Raw genomic sequence first — 20,428 nt, forward strand, 5'->3', positions numbered from 1 at the left:
GGGTTTCTAATTTTTCAGTCTTTCATCGTTGCATTCCTAGAGACATAACTTTAAAATTTTTCCATCACATAGCCATATGAGGACTTCTTTTTTTGTGGGACAACTTGTATTTATGGCAACATTTTTGGTAACATATAGCAACCCATCTGGACCCTGCAGTCACATCACAACGGTCCAATGGGTGATAGAGGGAGCACCCTCCCTCTGTCTGCCTTTTACATGCTCGATCGCACTCACTGTGGCATGGAAAGAGTTAAATAGCAGGAATAGGAGGTCTCTTCAGTCTTTGGTGTTATAGCATGTTCCTGACTGTCATCTAAGAGCTGAGCACCCGTTCCCTCCAGCAAAGGAGACTTGCTCCGGGTTTCTAATAGGAATAAAGCCCCTTAATGGCTGCCATAAAAAGATATATTGGTGGTCATTAAGGGATTAATAAAGTAATGCCAGAAACTGCAAGTTGCGAATAATAAAATAAATTATAACACTGCTGCTTCTTATAAAATGAATAAACTAGCACTCAACTTGTGGCATGTTCATATTGTTCTTTAAACACCTAGCATCACCACAATCGTTTAGTCGGCTGAGCAAAGGTCCCACATATAATGTAAACTTTGGTAAAGATGCTTACATTATGAGTTTACATGATATAAAAAGGAAGAGACATATCATTGACTTTCTTAACAGGCATCTAAGGGTTACAAGTCTAGTGCTCTCTATGCTTCGCCTCTAACAAGGGGATTAAAGTAACATTGTTTAGAATCTCAAAGTGACAGATCCCTGTTTGCTCTCCCTGCTTTGTTTATTATTATCCAAATCTGTTGAACCACAGTGCACTATTGTCTGTGAAATGGATTCTTAAGTGTGTAATTGAGCATCTGATTTGGAGGGTGTGGCTGCTGGCAGGTGGCGGCATCTATAGGAATGTCAAAGCGCTACTTGTGGAATAGTCTCTAATGAGGTGCACAGGAGGAGAGCTCTATAACAGCGATTCCATTAAGTCACTACATGATGGGCTTCTTAGGTAAAAATCATTTACTTGTCGTGTAGTCTTGTAGAGCTGATAACTTAATGTACACTACAGCTCATTAATTTTAATCCACCACCCAAATTGTCCACTTTTCAGAAATGAATAAAAGAAGCTAGATGAATGTGGGTTTATTTAGGCAAACAAGTACTGTGATCACTGCTTAAAGGTGGATACTTGATGAGAAAAAAAATCATGGCTCAATTTATTTGTAAACAATCTAAATGAGTATAAGGCATGTTTATTTGCCTTATTTGTGGTGTATTGAAGTGAATGAGCTGTAGTGTAAGTACATTGTTTTCCTCAGCCTGGGTGTCTGACAATTTGGGAAAGATACTGTAAGATGAACTGTTCTGCAGAAATCTTTTTCTACAAGATATTCTTATTCTATATATTCCATGTATTAACCAAGATGAAATGTTCAAAGGGTTATCCTTCATATGTGTATGACCAAGGTCCCACAGTCCTCGCTAATGGTCCATTACTTAGGAAAAACGCATACACAAACGCATCTTTTCTTTTGATAGAAGCGTATTTCAAGTACATTTTGGCTGATACAGTTTCAGTATTCCATGTGAAGGGCCAATGAGGGTGCTGAAGAAGGGCCGTAAGGTACTGGGAGATATCCAGTAAATTGTCATGTAATTAATTGTGATGGAAAATACACAAGAATAGTACTTGTGTGGCAAGATCCCATATTTGGATGGCCAATTTATAAATTGGTAATAAGTATTTAGAATATAATCTGTGATTTTCCAGAACTGTCCACAACAAAGTAGAAGATGAGTAGTACATCAGGTATTGTTCTGCGTTTGTTACGGGTCCATCCAATACCTAGTGTTTTTAAGTATCGCATTTGACCTCTTATATCATTTATAATCAGGCAGTGCCATTCTCGCCATCTCTTTAGGGCGCTGCAATGATTCTATTACTAATTGTATTCTCAAATTTCCCCAAATGAAAGCTGATAATATTGAATTTACTGTGATAAAGAATTGCTGCTGTATTATAACATCAATATGCACTAAATTATAGAGAAGCTAGGGAAGCCTATTATATTAATAAGGTTTATTCTCCCATTTGCAGATAAAGGTAGGGAGCTCCATGTTTTTAGAAAGCTGATTTAGTCTAAATTCTCAGCTATACATCTAAAAGTAGAAGATAAAGGGAGATCCCTTGTTCCATCACTTACTAAGGAGGACACTGTGTTACACGGGTATATTTTACTGTGTAAACATTAGTGTTCTTACCTATATCCAAGGTGTTAAAATTTTCTGTTAGGCAATATAATGAAGTTATAGACATCATAAGAAAGTAGGATGTACCATTTTCTTACAGTATATTGACCATTAAAACCATGGGCCTCAGTTAACAAAACTGACTGACAGATGCAGTGACGTATCACCTATTTCACCAGGACATATGTGCAATTAAAAATAGTATGAAGGAAAGTGGATGCCTGCGATGCGGGCTGATTATTGCTGCAATATTCCAAGGGAGAACACAGGCGCACATAAGAAACATTGCATCTAACTTCCCATGTTTTTATGCTATTTATTGATGTTCTTTGTTTTTATATATCTGCCACCTGTTAATCTCATATCATATTTATAATTCTATGTTACCCTATTAAGGATTTTAATAACTACATTTATGAAATATTTTTAACTCCTTAAAGATCATGGTGTTTTAGTCCTGAAGGACCAGACACTTCTTAGGGATTTTATCCATGTGGTTCTTTTATTGCCCTAAACCTAAATTATTTTTGCAGCAGTTTTTATGTGATATACAGGGCTATTTTTTAACATCTTTTTTTCACCTTTTTTTAAAGATTTTTTTTGTTTCATTGGGGGATCTAAAAGCTAAAAAAATGATTTTTTTAAAATGTGTAAATTTCCACTAAAATAAAGTATGGAAATTGGTTCCTAATTTTAAGGGAATTGGGTTCCCTCTGTCACAGCAGAGCTGCAAGGTCCTAGCAGACCCGGATCAGCTTTGTCCAGGGATTTAATTCAATGAATGGCTGCAGCACCGGCCCCATTTAAAGCAATCGGAGAACATCACGATCCTCTGCCACAGTTGTGACAGGGAATTCTTTTGTCCCCGCAGGGATAGTGCTGTCACAGATGATGAGGGGACTCCCCGCGGGGAGTCTTTATGCGCAGCACGGACCTTGCCGGTGCACACATGTCCTATCTTTTGCAGATGCAAAGATTTTGCGTCTGTAAAAAACGGACATTTGAACACTACATAGGAAACCAATGGTTCTAATAGACAAGCTTTTTTTGCACACATAGTGCTGTAAAGCAATCTTGCTTTATTTTTAATAAGCTGATTAAAAGCAATACTGCTCATTTCTTTGAATTTATGGTTATGCGTTTTGTGGTCATAGGCTGAAAAGTAGTGTTGTTTTGCTATGCGTCTTAGGCTTCATGTACATCAGTTTAATAAAATGTATTAGAGAAGTCTCATTCTTATTCACAGACCTGAGAGATTTATTTATTTATTTAATGTGGTCTTTGGCATTAATCCTTAATTTACATTTTCTCCCTACTCTGCTCTGGTTTTACAGATATTCTTGGTACATCAATTTAGAGCATCTGAGAAATAGCTGACATGTTTGTTACTTAATGGAATAATAGAGGCAACAAATCATTATATTTTTCTGGACAGCTTTGATCTATTTTTTTAGTCTTCCCAACATTGGTGTTCACTATTCAGGACATGGTAGTAGTTTCCAGGTTTTTCTAATACTGCATTTTATTTTCTTTAGGATCATATTCATTCACATCTCATGTTGAGCCACTGAATGTGGGTCAATACTATAACTACCATTTTTAGCTCCATCAGGACTTATTTACACGAGCGTATATTGACCACCGTTTTCATGGCCATATACGCTACGATCTGATGCATTGGATTCCAATGCATGAGATCACACGGGCGTATTCCCGTGGCATAAAAGCGCCCGGCTGGGCAATATAGCACCGGGCGCTTTTACGCCAGGCAGGAAAGATGGTCCTGGAACTATCTTTCTGCCCGGAATAAATCGGCCGTTGCATAGACTCCAATGGGAGCTAATGACTGTAGAAGGGCGGTGGGAGGGAGTTTAGCAGCATGATGGGGCAGAGCTAGGCTTTGTCCCCTGCTCCACCCCTTTGCTGGCTGCGGACACGGGGAGGTGGCGGGAGCTTAGCTTTGCCCCCATCCCACCTCCTCTCATTGCAAACAGCCGGAGGGAAGGAGAGAGGAGGTAAGCCAGTGAGGGGGAGGGAAGGGGAGACAGTTTAGCAGAGGAAAGGACACAGCCCAACATCGAAAGTTTTACTTAACTGGTCCCTGCAGTTCCAGGCATCCTTGAAGGGTCTTCATAGGCACAACCACTGATCTGTTGAAAATTAAACCATCTGCAGCTGGTTAGTAGTACAGTCCAGACCCCTGGTGTCTTCAGACCAAATCAACATCATCTTGTTGGCCAATGAAACATTCATTATTATGATGCTTGCGGTTGGTAGTAGTCATAATTTTGTAAAATTTGGTGGTACATTACAATATATCATATGGTGACACATGCACTTACTTTGTTCAGTGGCTTAAAAGGGTATTGCCATCTCCGCACAATACCCCTATGCACAGCTGATTGCTGGAGGTCCAATCACTGGGACCCTCACCATTCCAAAGATATCTCTCCCAGCATGTCCCTAAATTTTGACAACAGTGACCACGCACACATGCCACCACTCTGTTCACTTCAGTGGGAACTGCCAGAAATAGCTGAAGTTTTCAAATGCCCAGCAATCTTTGACAAGTCCATTAAAGTGAATGCTAGATCTATTAGAGTAAATGCTATCAAAATTTAGGGACAATGATGTCTCTGGATTAATGGGGATCCCAGAAGTCCAACCCATACGAATCAGCAACTTATGCTCCATATTGTATATAGGTGATACCTTACCAAGTTAGGAATACACCTTTAGGCTTCATTCACATGAGCGGATATCAGCCCAGTTTTCACATCCGTCTGATATATGCTACCCATCTGAGGCATTGGTTTCTGGCTAGTGGCCAAGAGAGGGGCGGGACGGGGTGAGAGATTAGCACACTAGCTCCCATTCCATCCTGCCTCCTCCCATTGCAGACAGCAGGCAAGGGGTGGAGACAGGGCAGGAGTTAAGATAACTAGCTCGCGCGCGTCAGACAAACTCCCAATGCAGACAGCCGGCAAGGAGCGGAGAGGGGGAGGGAAGGGGGTGGGAGTTTAGCAAAACTAAACTCTCTTCCCCCGCCTGACAGTATCCCAGGCTCATCGTACACTTGCCTGACCCGGGCTGTCTGAACGGCCGCATAAATGGGAAATATAGCCGTGACTTGGTCACGGCTGCCTCTCGTTCATGCGATCTTCGATTGCGCTGTGGCCGTGACAAGGCTGGAGGAAAATTGCAGAGCCTGTGTAAAAGAGCCCTTAAGTGGTATTTTTCGTATTAAACGTTAGTATTTATACTCTGTGCTGCATACAATAAGAAATTAATTTTCTGTATTTTTAAAACTTCCTTACATTTTAGACTTTTCCATATTTTATGATTCAGGGGGGCTTGTTTTTTTCCGCCATTGAAATACTAATAGAAGTTTGACTGTCTAGCTCATGTGCTAGATGCTGTTAGTATGAAACTGCCTTTGACTTTCACACCTCTCAGGGGACGAGTAATTGTTGTGTTCAAACAGCCTGTAATTGTGATCCCGCTAGCTTTCTCAGTACGCTTCTGGCTATTAGAGTCATTAAACAACTCCGCACCTGTTAACAGCATTGTAAATATTCAACCCTGCTTGTATGCTGCTTGAGACCAATATCTAGAAGGCTGGCAAAGCCCAACTTTATAAATTAGAGCTTCTGACAAGTCAATTATTGTAAACCTGGGTTTCATTGTGAGTTAAATGAAATAACATGCTGATAAAAATGGCAAGCTGTCTGTTTACAGCAAGGAAACAATGACAGGATGATTCAATGCAGTTAGCATGATTAAGTATTGTGTTAATTGTATCGCTGTAATTAAACACCCCTATACTTCCACCTTTATGCTCTAAGTAAAATTTCTTTGTTTTGTTTTGATACACTGTCGGACTTTAATTTAAGTGAATTTATAGTGACAGAACTTCATTGCCTGATTGTAATTTTTTTTACACTAGTTACTACAATTTAGAAGATGTTGGACATGAATCAATGAATAAATTCCTTTCAAATCTTGTGGAGAAATCACTCATTGACCTAGAATGTTCATACTGCATGGAGATTGCTGAGGTGAGGATCTCTATGCTCATTAGTCCGGTCAGCATGCATAGATTTTCAGTGTATTCTAGAAGTATTTTTGAGATATGAAGTTTATGAATGAATATTTAGCACAAGTCAATGTCCAAAGTAAAAATATAATCATTCTTAAAAGTCAGTAATTATATTGTAGTATACAAAGAATTAACATGATGCGTTACACAGGTATTAAAGTAATTGCCTTTATATACAACGTATTTCTACTGATGATATATGTTATCTATTGCAGCAAATCCAGATGAATCATTTGCATAATATAACTAAAACTAAATCATATATTAAATGGGTTGTATAAGAAAAAAAAATACTGCTTCCCTCCAAAACAGCACCACACCTGTCCAGGGATTGTATCCGGTACTGCAGCTCAGCCTTGTTGAACTAAATGGGGCTAATCTGCAATACGCCACACAAGCTATGGACAGATGTAGGCTGTTTTTGAAGGAAAACCATATTATTTTTTTAATCAAGTACACCTCATTTAATTGGCTTGCAGTAGACTATGTGATAGCAGACATCAGCCAATAGTCCAAAAATATGGAGCTGCCTTATAGTCTAGAATCCCACTAGGTAAAAATATAAAATTCTCTCTAAAACACATTGACTTTCTGTGCAGTAATTGTAGGTTTATAAATGTTATGACTGTTATGTAAATATCATTTGAATTCTTATTAACAAGCAGATGCTGTAGCCTTTTTCATTATAGTATGGGAATGATTGTTTCACTTGTCAGAAACTATGCATCCCGATGATTTACTTCTTTGAACCTGACTGATTTATTTAATTTTGACTGCACAAGTATCGCTGGTTAAAACTTTTTTTTCTAGCAAACCATTTGAGAGCAAGTGGATGTAAGTGCACTGAAAGCTATATGTGGACATCTGTGCCTAATTAGAAGCATTTGGTAGTTGCAGATTTAATGGGCAACTTTAAATGTCTCTGAGGTACAAATTAAAGATAAGCAAGTGGTACTGCAAAATACATAGCCAACAAAGGTGTTAAACTGTGATATCGCACAAGGTTGCGCATGAGAAAACAATTCAAAGCTTCAAAGTAATTTAGATGTTATGCAGGGTTTAAAAAGTTTTCAAGGAAGCTTTTAAGAATTTTTATATTCTGCCATATTGACCATTTAAGAGCTATTGATACTCTCCAGTTTTGACAAGGAAACATGGTTTTCTCTTGCCTTTGAGCACTCAAGCTTTCCATATACATGAGATTAAGGACTCAGCCACATGGGCGCATGGTCATTTGCTTGCACCTCAACACTGCATTTTTCCAGAACGAACTATGCTTTTTTTGCGCATCCATCTGCATATTCCAATGAAGTTTTTCTGCCCGTAGAGCATGTTCATTTGCTCACAGCAAACAAGATGCACCACTTGAAATGGCTAACTAGTTCCAAATGTGCTCTTTTTCCCGCAGAATTACGCAGCATATTACGCATCTCATTGCATATGGCGCCCCCTCCACCAACCATTGACTTATGTGGGGACCTTCGGTGCGCCAAAAGCTGAGTATGCTGTGTTTTTTTGTGTGATCAAAATGCGCACAATGGTTTCTACTCTATGCGTATTGTATGCGCAACTACGCCCATGTGAAGGATCCCTAAGGTTGAACAAATTGAGTGATTTCAGGATGATTAAGTTACATAGTAATATGTGTGGGAACAGACCAACAAGCCCCTGACAACAGATGTTGGGGGAAAAGAAGAATTAGCCCAGTTCTCTCTTTCATACAAATATACGATCAGAACTAGCAGAGAAGGATATGAATTTTGTACGACTATGGAAATTTCTCCCAGTCTAAGAAAGTTATAAATTTGGCATCAGTTTAAAAACTTCATGGTGAATATAGATTGTATGCCCCAATGGGGACAGAACCCAGCCTCAAGTGCTACATAATATGCATGCGGTATATAAATAAAACGACTTATTATTATTATCGCTACTAATTATTTTGTGGCAAATTTAGTTTCAGCTTTCGTCATTCCTAACCAAAAGGCTGTATAAAGTATAAAACCTAATTTGGCATTACGATAAATGCAATTCTAATTAACGTACATTAAAAATAATTAGGATTGCAGGCATTTTGTAACAATGTCATTCCGCATTTGTTTTATTTAACCGCATTGGTCCTGCGATCTTCCTCTATACAACGCGGGCATCGGCTGTTTCTTACAGCTGCCCCCCGGTGGCAACAGCTCCAATAAGCCACGTGGCTAATTGGAGCTGTTAATCCTTTAAATGCTGCTGTCAATTCTGACAACGGCATTAAAATCCCTTGAGCGATGTTCTCGTGACCCATATGGCCCCCCAACTATGAGATCGCAGGGTGCTGTGTGGGTGTCATGACACCTGGGGGCCTTCTGAAAGGCTCCAGGGCTGTCTTAGCAGAATGCCTACCAAACCATGGCCATGGTGTGGCTTGATAGGCTGCCTGCCTGATCGCAGTATGATGCGATCAAGAAGGCAGGAGTGATCAAAGCTTAACAAGTAAAAGTCCCCCCGCCCTTTGCTATATTTATTTTAAAAAAATTATAAATCATTAAAACAAAATTACATATTTGGTATCATCGCATCCGTAAAAGTCTGCTCTGTCAAAGTAATACATTATTTACTCTGCACAATGAACATCATCAAAAAATAAAGAAAGACAGAAATGCGCTTTTTTGGTAACCCTGTCTCCAAGAAAAAGTGCAATAAAAAGCGATCAAAAACTCATATGTATTCTAAAATGGTACCAAGGAAAACTACAGGACGTCCTGCAAAAAATTAGCCATCACACCTATGTCAACGGAAAAATAAAAAAGTTATTACTCTCAGAAGATGGCGGCAGAATATAATTTTAAAAAATGTAATATCTTTGAAAATAAATAAAAGTATTGCAGCAAAAAAAATAACTATATAAGTTTTTGGTACTGTATGCATTAGGCATATCTGCTAGATGAATAGTAATTAGAGATGAGCGAGCACCAAAATGCTCGTTACTCGGGACGAAATTTTCGCGATGCTCGAGGGTTCGTTTCGAGTAACGAACCCCATTGAAGTCAATGGGCGACTCGAGCATTTTTGTATATCGCCGATGCTCACTAAGGTTTCCATTTGTGAAAATCTGGGCAATTCAAGAAAGTGATGGGAACGACACAGCAACGGAAAGGGCAGGCGAGGGGCTACATGTTGGGCTGCATCTCAAGTTCCCAGGTCCCACTATTAAGCCACAATAGTGGCAAGAGTGCCCCCCCCCTCCCAACAACTTTTACTTCTGAAAAGCCCTCATTAGCAATGCATACCTTAGCTAAGCACCACACTACCTCCAACAAAGCACAATCACTGCCTGCATGACACTCCGCTGCCACTTCTCCTGGGTTACATGCTGCCCAACCCCCCCCCCCCCCCCCCCCGCACGACGCAGTGTCCACAGCGCACACCAAATTGTCCCTGCGCAGCCTTCAGCTGCACTCATGCCACACGCTGGCCTCATAGCCACACCACCCTTATGTCTATTTATAAGTGCGTCTGCCATGAGGAGAAACCGCAGGCACACACTGCAGAGGGTTGGCACGGCTAGGCAGCGACCCTCTTTAAAAGGGGCGGGGCGATAGCCCACAATGCTGTACAGAAGCAATGAGAAATATAATCCTGTGCCACCGCCATCAGGAGCTGCACACGTGGGCATAGCAATGGGGAACCTATGTGCCACACACTATTCATTCTGTCAAGGTGTCTGCATGCCCCAGTCAGACCGCGGTTTTTTATAAATATTCACAGGCAGGTACAACTCCGCAATGGGAATTCCGTGTGCACCCACAGCATGGGTGGCTCCCTGGAACCCACCGGCTGTACATAAATGTATCCCATTGCAGTGCCCATCACAGCTGAGGTAACGCCCGATTAAATGCAGATGGGCTTCGGCCCACACTGTATGCCCCAACCTGACCGGGGTTTTTAATTCATAGACACAGGCAGGTACAACTCCCTATTGTGAAGTCCCTGTGGACCGACAGCATGGGTGGGTGCCAGGAAGCCACCGGCGGTACATAAATATATCCCATTGCATTGCCCATCACAGCTGAGGTAATGTCATGTTTAATGCAGGTGGGCTTCGGCCCACACTGCATGCCCCAGTCAGACTGGGGTTCTTTAGAAGTGGACACATGCAGTTACAACTCCGTGTGGACCGACAGCATGGGTGGCTCCCTGGAACCCACCGGCGGTACATAAATGTATCCCATTGCAGTGCCCATCACAGCTGATGTAACGTCAGCTTTAATGCAGGTGGGCAAAAAATTAATTGGATTACACTGTAGGCGAGGGCCCCAAAAAATTGGTGTACCAACAGTACTAATGTACGTCAGAAAAATTGCCCATGCCCAACCAAGAGGGAAGGTGTAACCCATTAATCGCTTTGGTTAATGTGGCTTAATTTGTAACTAGGCCTGGAGGCAGCCCAGTTAAAATAAAAATTGGTTGAGGTGCAAGTTTCAACGCTTTAATGAGCATTGAAACGTATAAAAATTGTTTACAAAAATTATATGACTGAGCCTTGTGGGCCTAAGAAAAATTGCCCGTTCGGCGTGATTACGTCAGGTTTCAGGAGGAGGAGCAGGAGGAGGAAGATGAATATTATACGCAGATTGATGAAGCTAAAAGGTCCACGTTTTTGATGGTGATAGAGAACAATGCTTCCATCCGCGGGTGCAGCCTACGTATTGTTTAGGTATTGCTGCTGTCCGCTGGTGGAGAAGAGAAGTCTGGGGAAATCCAGGCTTTGTTCATCTTGATGAGTGTAAGCCTGTCGGCACTGTCGGTTGACAGGTGGGTACGCTTATCTGTGATGATTCCCCCAGCCGCACTAAACACCCTCTCTGACAAGACACTAGCCGCAGGACAAGCAAGCACCTCCAGGGCATACAGCGCGAGTTCAGGCCACGTGTACAGCTTCGACACCCAGTAGTTGTAGGGGGCAGAGGCGTCACGGAGGACGGTCGTGCGATCGGCTACGTACTCCCTCACCATCCTTTTACAGTGCTCCCGCCGACTCAGCCTTGACTGGGGAGCGGTGACACAGTCTTGCTGGGGAGCCAGAAAGCTGTCAAAGGCCTTAGAGAGTGTTCCCCTGCCTGTGCTGTACATGCTGCCTGATCTCTGTGCCTCCCCTGCTACCTGGCCCTCGGAACTGCGCCTTCGGCCACTAGCGCTGTCGGATGGGACTTTTACCATCAGTTTGTCCGCCAGGGTCCTGTGGTATAGCATCACTCTCGAACCCCTTTCCTCTTTGGGTATGAGAGTGGAAAGGTTCTCCTTATACCGTGGGTCGAGCAGTGTGTACACCCAGTAATCCGTAGTGGCCAGAATGCGTGTAACGCGAGGGTCACGAGAAAGGCATCCTAACATGAAGTCAGCCATGTGTGCCAGGGTACCTGTACGCAACACATGGCTGTCCTCACTAGGAAGATCACTTTCAGGATCCTCCTCCTCTTCCTCCTCCGGCCATACACGCTGAAAGGATGACAGGCAAGCAGCATGGGTACCCTCAGCTGTGGGCCCAGCTGTCTCTTCCCCCTCCTCCTCCTCCTCCTCCCCCTCCTCCTCCTCAACACGCTGAGATATAGACATGAGGGTGCTCTAACTATCCAGCGACATACTGTCTTCCCCCGCCTCTGTTTCCGAGTGCAAAGCGTCTGCCTTTATGCTTTGCAGGGAACTTCTCAAGAGGCATAGCAGAGGAATGGTGACGCTAATGATTGCAGCATCGCCGCTCACCATCTGGGTAGACTCCTCAAAGTTTCCAAGGACCTGGCAGATGTCTGCCAACCAGGCCCACTCTTCTGTAAAGAATTGAGGAGGCTGACTCCCACTGCGCCGCCCATGTTGGAGTTGGTATTCCACTATAGCTCTACGCTGCTCATAGAGCCTGGCCAACATGTGGAGCGTAGAGTTCCACCGTGTGGGCACGTCGCACAGCACTCGGTGCACTGGCAGATGAAACCGATGTTGCAGGGTGGCAGCGTCCATGTGGGACTTGCGGAAATGTGCGCAGAGCCGGCGCACCTTTCCGAGCAGGTCTAACAAGCGTGGGTAGCTTTTCAGAAAGCGCTGAACCACCAAATTAAAGACGTGGGCCAGGCATGGCACGTGCGTGAGGCTGCCGAGCTGCAGAGCCGCCACCAGGTTACGGCCGTTGTCACACACGACCATGCCCGGTTGGAGGCTCAGCGGCGCAAACCAGCGGTCGGTCTGCTCTGTCAGACCCTGCAGCAGTTCGTGGGCCGTGTGCCTCTTCTCTCCTAAGCTGAGTAGTTTCAGCACGGCCTGCTGACGCTTGCCCACCGCTGTGCTGCCACGACGCGCGACACCGACTGCTGGCGACGTGCTGCTGACACATCTTGATTGCGAGACAGAGGTTGCGTAGGAGGAGGGTGGTTTAGTGGAGGATGCATACACCGCCGCAGATACCACCACCGAGCTGGGGCCCGCAATTCTGGGGGTGGGTAGGACGTGAGCGGTCCCAGGCTCTGACCCTGTCCTAGCCTCCACTAAATTCACCCAATGTGCCGTCAGGGAGATATAGTGGCCCTGCCCGCCTGTGCTTGTCCACGTGTCCGTTGTTAAGTGGACCTTGCCAGTAACCGCGTTGGTGAGGGCGCGTACAATGTTGCAGGAGACGTGGTCGTGCAGGGCTGGGATGGCACATCGGGAAAAGTAGTGGCGACTGGGAACTGAGTAGCGCGGGGCCGCCGCCGCCATCATGCCTTTGAAAGCCTCCGTTTCCACAACCCTATACGGCAGCATCTCCAGGCTGATAAATTTGGCTATGTGCACGTTTAACGCTTGAGCGTGCGGGTGCGTGGCGGCGTACTTGCGCTTGCGCTCCAAGACTTGCGCTAGCGACGGCTGGACGGTGCGCTGAGAGACATTGGTGGATGGGGCCGAGCACAGCGGAGGTGAGGGTGTGGGTGCAGGCCAGGAGACGGTAGTGCCTGTGTCCTGAGAGGGGGTTTGGATCTCAGTGGCAGGTTGGGGCACAGGGGAAGAGGCAGCGGTGCAAACCGGAGGCGGTGAACGGCCTTCGTCCCACCTTGTGGGGTGCTTGGCCATCATATGTCTGCGCATGCTGGTGGTGGTGAGGCTGGTGGTGGAGGCTCCCTGGCTGATCTTGGCGCGACAAAGGTTGCACACCACTGTTCGTCGGTCGTCTGCACTCTCAGTGAAAAACTGCCAGACCTTTGAGCACCTCGGCCTCTGCAGGGTGGCATGGCGCGAGGGGGCGCTTTGGGAAACAGTTGGTGGATTACTCGGTCTGGCCCTGCCTCTACCCCTGGCCACCGCACTGCCTCTTCCAAACTGCCCTGCTGCTGCACTTGCCTCCCCCTCTGAAGACCTGTCCTCAGTAGGCGTAGCAAACCAGGTGGGGTCAGTCACCTCATCGTCCTGCTGCTCTTCCTCCGAATCCTCTGTGCGCTCCACCCTCGGACTTACTCCAATTACTACTACCTGAGTGATAGACAACTGTGTCTCATCGTCATCGTCCTCCTCACCCACTGAAAGCTCTTGAGACAGTTGCCGGAAGTCCCCAGCCTCATCCCCCGGACCCCGGGAACTTTCCAAAGGTTGGGCATCGGTCACGACAAACTCCTCCGGTGGGAGAGGAACCATTGCTGGCCATTCTGGGCAGGGGCCCGGGAACAGTTCCTGGGAGTCTGCCTGCTCCTCAGAATGTGTCATTGTAATGGAGTGAGGAGGCTGGGAGGAAGGAGGAGCAGCAGCCAGAGGATTCAGAGTTGCAGCAGTGGACGGCGCAGAATTCTGGGTGTTCGATAGATTGCTGGATGCACTTTCTGCCATCCACGACAGGACCTGCTCACACTGCTCATTTTCTAATAAAGGTCTACCGCGTGGACCCATTAATTGTGAGATGAATGTGGGTACGCCAGAAACGTGACTCTCTCCTAATCCCGCAGCAGTCGGCTGCGATACACCTGGATCAGGAGCTCGGCCTGTGCCCACACCCTGACTTGGGCCTCCGCGTCCTCGCCCGCGTCCACGTCCTCTAGGCCTACCCCTACCCCTCAGCATGGTGTATTACCAGTAGTGCAGAAACAGAACGCTGTAATTAAATGTGCCGCTTATTGGCCTGTGGTTGGAGGCTGACTTCCCTTTCGGAACGCACAGCAGATCCAGGAAACAATTTTGCGCAAGGCTGCTGTAACGCTTAGCTGCGTATTAATTAGGACTACTACCCCCAGCAGATAGATACTGTAGGCAGCGTATAATATTATGTATACTGTTTCCCTCTGGCGGGATGATGGCGCAGATGTAACAGAGACAGCAGATCCAGGAAACAATTTTGCGCAAGGCTGCTGTAACGCTTAGCTGCGTATTAATTAGGACTACTACCCCCAGCAGATAGATACTGTAGGCAGCATATAATATTATGTATACTGTTTCCCTCTGGCGGGATGACGGCGCTGATGTAACAGAGACAGCAGATCCAGGAAACAAATTTGCGCAAGCCTGCTGTAACGCTTAGCTGCGTATTAATTAGGACTACTACCCCCAGCAGACACGCAGTAAACTGAAGACGGTCACAGGCAGCCCAAATATAGTATTTTTCCCCAATTTTTTGGAACAAGCCCACTGCCTATATAGCCTGAATATCTCTTTCCCTGCCTCACCAGTACTGGCCCTATACTCTGTACAATGACTGCAGACTGCGGACGCAATGCTCTGCATGGCCGATATACAAAAAAAAAAAATTGTGCAACACTGCTAAAAGCAGCCTCAACAGTACTGCACATGGTCAGATGTGGCCCTAAGAAGGACCGTTGGGGTTCTTGAAGCCTAAAATCACTCCTAACGCTCTCCCTATAGCAGCTCCGGCACCAGTGATCTGGATTATGATTTCTCCAGCAGGCTTTTGGGGTATTTTGTCGCTTCCAAATTGAGTATCGTGTGCACACATCATCGAACCAGAATCAGACACCAATGTTGGTCTAAAACTGGGAGAGTCTCTACAATGTGTAGAGGCTCAAGCCTTTTATTATAACACATGACAACCGCCCTTCAATGGGCGTGCAACAGATTACATCAGTAACATATAAGATTCTCATTTGTCGGATCATACAGAATCCCCCACCTCTCTGCCCACCCCCTCCAAGTGTTGAGGTGGTATGGACTTCGTCCTCTAGCTGAAGTCATCTCCGTGTAGTGATGACTCATTGTTTACCTAGCTTCAGGATGAGGAGTGGAAGGGGGCTAGACAAACACTCAGTATTAAACACAGGATATAAGGATATACAGGACACTATGGCCCTTAACTCTTAGAAGCTGGTTGTGCAACTTGTGTAACTTCTATGTACTTAACTAACATTAGATCAGACATCCATTGTCTAGCAAATACTATGATTAGATTGTGTGTGTGTCCTTTGAACTCCTCAGAGCTGAAAGTCATTACAATAGCAAAATACATTTGGGTTATATACAAATAGCGATAGACATTTTATACTAAATAATTATCATGTCTATCACACCAGCAGCACTTTCCCTGATCTCTGTCAGAATGCATCTGTGGCGAGCCGCGGGAGGGGCCGATTTATATACTCGGGTGACACCTGATCTCGCCAGCCATCCACTGCAGGGGGGTGGTATAGGGCTTGAACGTCGCAGGGGGAAGTTGTAATGCCTTCCCTGTCTTTCTATTGGCCAGAAAAGCGCGCTAACGTCTCAGAGATGAAAGTGAAAGTAACTTGAACATCGCGTGGTGCTCGCCTCTAGTAACGAGCATCTCGAACACGCTAATACTCGAACGAGTATCAAGCTCGGACAAGTACGTTCGCTGATCTCTAATAGTAATCTTTCATCACAGCGCCTTGGTGGCGAAACTCGTTCCAAATGGTGTCAAGTCTGAAAAATCTACAGCACATATTCGGCACATTGTTATATAGTTTGATTCTCATCTGAAGCCAGTGGTCAAAATCCATGCCATAATTACAAATGTTGCTCATTTTAACTTGTATTTGTCTTGTAAACTCAGTACTACAATAGAATATCCACAAAAAACTCAATTCTGTTGCTAAACCAGGGATTGGTTCAGCCAGAAAAAGGCCTGTGCAACCTAGGATGCCACTACAGCTGTGCTTCAACTGTAGCACCTTACTGTTGAGGCCATTCTCACACTTTTGAGAAGCATTTAGATTGCACTAACTAGTGTGTTTGATAAAAAGTACATGTCTAGTTGAACACGTGTGTAGAACAGCATATTGTAGAGCTGAACAGAGTGGTAAAAATTATTTGGGGAAAAGATCCAGTATAGTGGAGCGATCCGAGCAGGGTGTGCAGAAGACAATCGGGGCCGCTTGTCTTCTGCATCCAGCTGTTCTCTGCTCGAAGCGGGGTTCTCTGCTATGAGCCGGGTATGCAGAACACAGCTGGACCACTGTGTTCTTCATACCCTGGCTGTTCATGGAGCCCTCAGCTGGTATACAGCTTTACACTCCGTGCGGAGTATACCCCTGGCTGTGTTCACAGAGCAGTATACAGCTGAAACAATAGTATCAGCTGTATCCCGCTGTGAACTCCTGATAAGGCTGATCATTCTCTCTCAGCATGCTGAAAGAGAACGATCAGCGACTGGTTAACAAAAACTGCACGATGTAAGTGCAGTTAGGCAAAACCATTCTTGCTCAAAAGACAGCTTTGAGCGATTTTTGAGTGAGGATCGTTGTGTCTAAATCAGCCTTAACAGTAATCTCTGTACACACTGCTATACCCGGTAGGCTGTAAATCACAAATAAGACCAGCCGCTGAACTCCTAAGGACAGAATGAGCAGGTATGTAAATGAATGACCTCTTTTCCCAAAGAACTATATATCAATCTGCTTAGTTCCTTCGCTCTATAACATGATGCCAAATTAAAAGGTACAATGTTTTGGCTGCCCACCTAGGTTCACAGTAAATGGACAATCACTCATAGATTGAGCGACTTCTGTTTATACAGCCCAACATTCGCTTGGTTTTTAAGTGGACTAAAAGCAAAGTGACTCTGTCACTGTCAGTGGCCATTTGTAAAAGGGACGACTATCTCCCAACTTTACTGTTTCCAGCGATTATTGGCACGATAGTCATCCGGTGTAAAGGTACCTTTTGATAAAAGTCCATCTTTGGGTTTCCAAAGTTTAACACTGATAAACTTTTTACCTTATTTTTGCTTTTTCAAAGGACAATTGCACAATTGAGCCTCAAACCTATGGAAGGATTTCTTCATATTATTATCTGAAACACCAAACTGTGCGGATGTTTCGGCAAAGACTAAAGCCAGAATGTTCCGTTGAAGATTTGCTTTCAATTCTTACAGTAAGTGAAGAATAATGAAGATGTGTGTGTGTGTGTGTGTGTGTGTGTGGGGGGGGGGGGGGTCATTTTTTGTGACCACTTCTGTTCTTATTAACTATACTTGTTTTATGTTAATACATATCTTATGGCAATATTGCATCATTTCTGATTCTTAAAGAAGTTAACTCAGGAACTCTATTAGGGCATATGCTCCATATGGGGAGATTATATACCAGAACAAAGAAACACTGGTGAACCCAGTGCGTTAATGCATCATACAGACGGCTTATTTGAATAGCTGCCATATAGTATTACTTTTCCGGGCAATGCAGTGGAAATGTATGCTTGGATGTGGCTTCCTTTGCCTACGACAACTGATTGGCATAGATCTGACTTCTCTTGTCTTCAATGATTAGCTGATTACCATGCCAGCTGCATTTTAAGAAGGGTTTGTCATCATGAGAAATCCCTCTTTAAACTAGTTCCAACTTACATAAAACTACTGATTATTCTCTATAAAATATTAGCCTTTGAATAATTCTCTTTCATCAGTGCTAATATTTTTGATTTGTTTCTGTAAATTCTGTTTTGGAGTTAACAATAAATAATAATAATCTTTATTTGTATAGCGCCAATTTATTCCGCAGCGCTTAATATACATTAATAAAAGGGGTATTCCTAATATCACATTGGTTGTTCGGTGTGTTCTATATCTAAATACACTCATTTTACAGGCTCTGTATGGAAGCATTCAGAATGGGTTTCAGCCTCTTGATGCAAATAAACATGTTCTTATTCACTTATAGTAAGTAGAAATCTTGAACAGTGGATAGAAACACAAAGGCACAGATTTACTAGTCCTGGCTGTGGTATTTAGACAATGCAAACTTAGACTAGGAAGTCTGAATAAGCGCCAAATTTATGCTACCTGATAAATTAGATGCATCGTGTTAGACATGTAGATACTTTTCTCTAACTTTACACCACCTAATGTTAGGCTTATCTTGCACCAAGATTGTGTTACAAATTAATGTTGCATTTTAAAATCTGTCATCTTACACAGTCACGCCTCATTTGGCTCTGACAGTAGGATTGCCTATTGCCAAAGTTGCATCGCACTGCAAGAAAATCGTGTTTTTGTGCGATGCGATGCAACAGAGAGGAAGGCTCCATAGGGAAACATGGGCTACAAAACCTAATGAGTCACAGGCGTATTGCGGGACCTGCGAGGTTTTTGTGTCGGGTTGATGCATGCTACAAAACATCGCACGTGTGCAAGAACCCATAGCAAAGCATGGGCTTCACATACATGCGATTTGTAGCATAGTAGCAATGCAACAAAATCGCGCAGCTTTGTTGCCTGTGTGAAGGAGGCCTAAAAGATGCCTGTTTATTGAAGATTGAAGGGAGTTTTATTTATACTGTATAAAGCTGATAAACCCGCTTTTGGATAAGTGTGTATATATGTGTGTGTATGTATATATAATATATATGCACATTCCTTCTTGTTTTGTTTATACATATATACATTAGTATCATTGAATGTAACATAATGCTGTAACATTTGGTATGCAATCTGTTGCCAGATACTACTGGGTGCCTCTTAAAATATCATGTATTCTGGTGCATATGTAAATGTAGAGATAATTGGTAATTAAGTTTCTTTTCTAGGTATCCTTGTTAAAGGTGTAAATTAAACGTTTCTGAAGGTCTGCTACCCATAGAAAGAAAATGCAGCATTTTGCAGATTTTTTTCTCTTTTTGCAAATTAATGAGTTTTCTAATTAAGCCAATAGCTCCACACCTTCATTGTCACCCGATAACATTACATCTGTTTGGCGTTACTGCTTCCTCTTCATTTATGGAGGCATTTAACAGTTTTGGCAACAGGGAATAACACCGCACAGGGTAAATGTGCTAATGACTTTCCAAGTGAAATTGTCAAGGGGAAATTAACTGATAAAGTAACACACCAACACTCCAGTGATGAAAACACACACCAATATTTAACATAAAACTGAATATGCATCCATATGTAGGTGTATGTTATAAATCTATGTATGTGTGTATAGATGTATATAGTGTGTGTGTGTGTGTCAGGAAATGTATACACAAATGCCACGTTAAGGCCTCCTGTCCACGGGCATAGCGATATCCCGCGGCAGATCTCCACGGGAGCTGCCGCCGGGGAGCAGGGATGAGCTGACAACTCTCCAATCTGAGCCTATCTGACAGATAGGCTTTCCGTGGAGAATCGCGGCAAATCGCAGCATGCTGCGATTTAAATCCCGCGAGCGGAGAATCGCTAGTAGTGATTGCAAAAACATTGCTATTAGCGGTTATCTAGTTAGAGCTACGTTGTTAAATTGGCTTTCCCACTCTTCGATATATTTACAAAATGTTATTAAAGATTCTCGGCTAGATCTAGATTCTCCAGTTCTATATAGTAAGCCTTGGACGCATGGTTCATATTTTCAATATGTGAACAAACCGGATCGCTTGCTAGCACGTAAACATCTGACCCCGAAGCACATACTTTTCTCTCCCGTATTAACTTACCACAGTTGATAGGCTCTGCCCTATCAAGCCTCAACTCCGCTATTACTACAGAGGAAGTGGATTGGGTGATTAAACGTGGTAAGGTCCCAGGACCAGATGGCTTCACAGGTCTCTATTTATAAGAAATTTGCCCATGTGTTGAAATCCTACCTGGTTGACTTATACATCGATATCTTGCAACAAGGCCAAATA

General features: G+C 43.9%; 1 protein-coding gene across 1 annotated transcript in view; it reads left to right on the forward strand.

Annotated features, from left to right (window-relative positions):
- The window catches only part of ASCC3 (activating signal cointegrator 1 complex subunit 3), a 677,124-nt gene that overhangs the window by 564,676 nt on the left and 92,020 nt on the right, over positions 1-20,428 (forward strand). Inside the window, exons 35-36 of the mRNA XM_066608127.1 lie at positions 6,209-6,320; positions 17,564-17,698. Of these exons, the coding sequence (XP_066464224.1) occupies positions 6,209-6,320; positions 17,564-17,698 (247 nt within the window). The remainder of the gene's footprint in view (positions 1-6,208; positions 6,321-17,563; positions 17,699-20,428) is intronic.

The sequence above is a fragment of the Eleutherodactylus coqui genome, chromosome 1 (assembly GCF_035609145.1).
Source record: "Eleutherodactylus coqui strain aEleCoq1 chromosome 1, aEleCoq1.hap1, whole genome shotgun sequence".
NCBI lineage: Eukaryota > Metazoa > Chordata > Amphibia > Anura > Eleutherodactylidae > Eleutherodactylus > Eleutherodactylus coqui.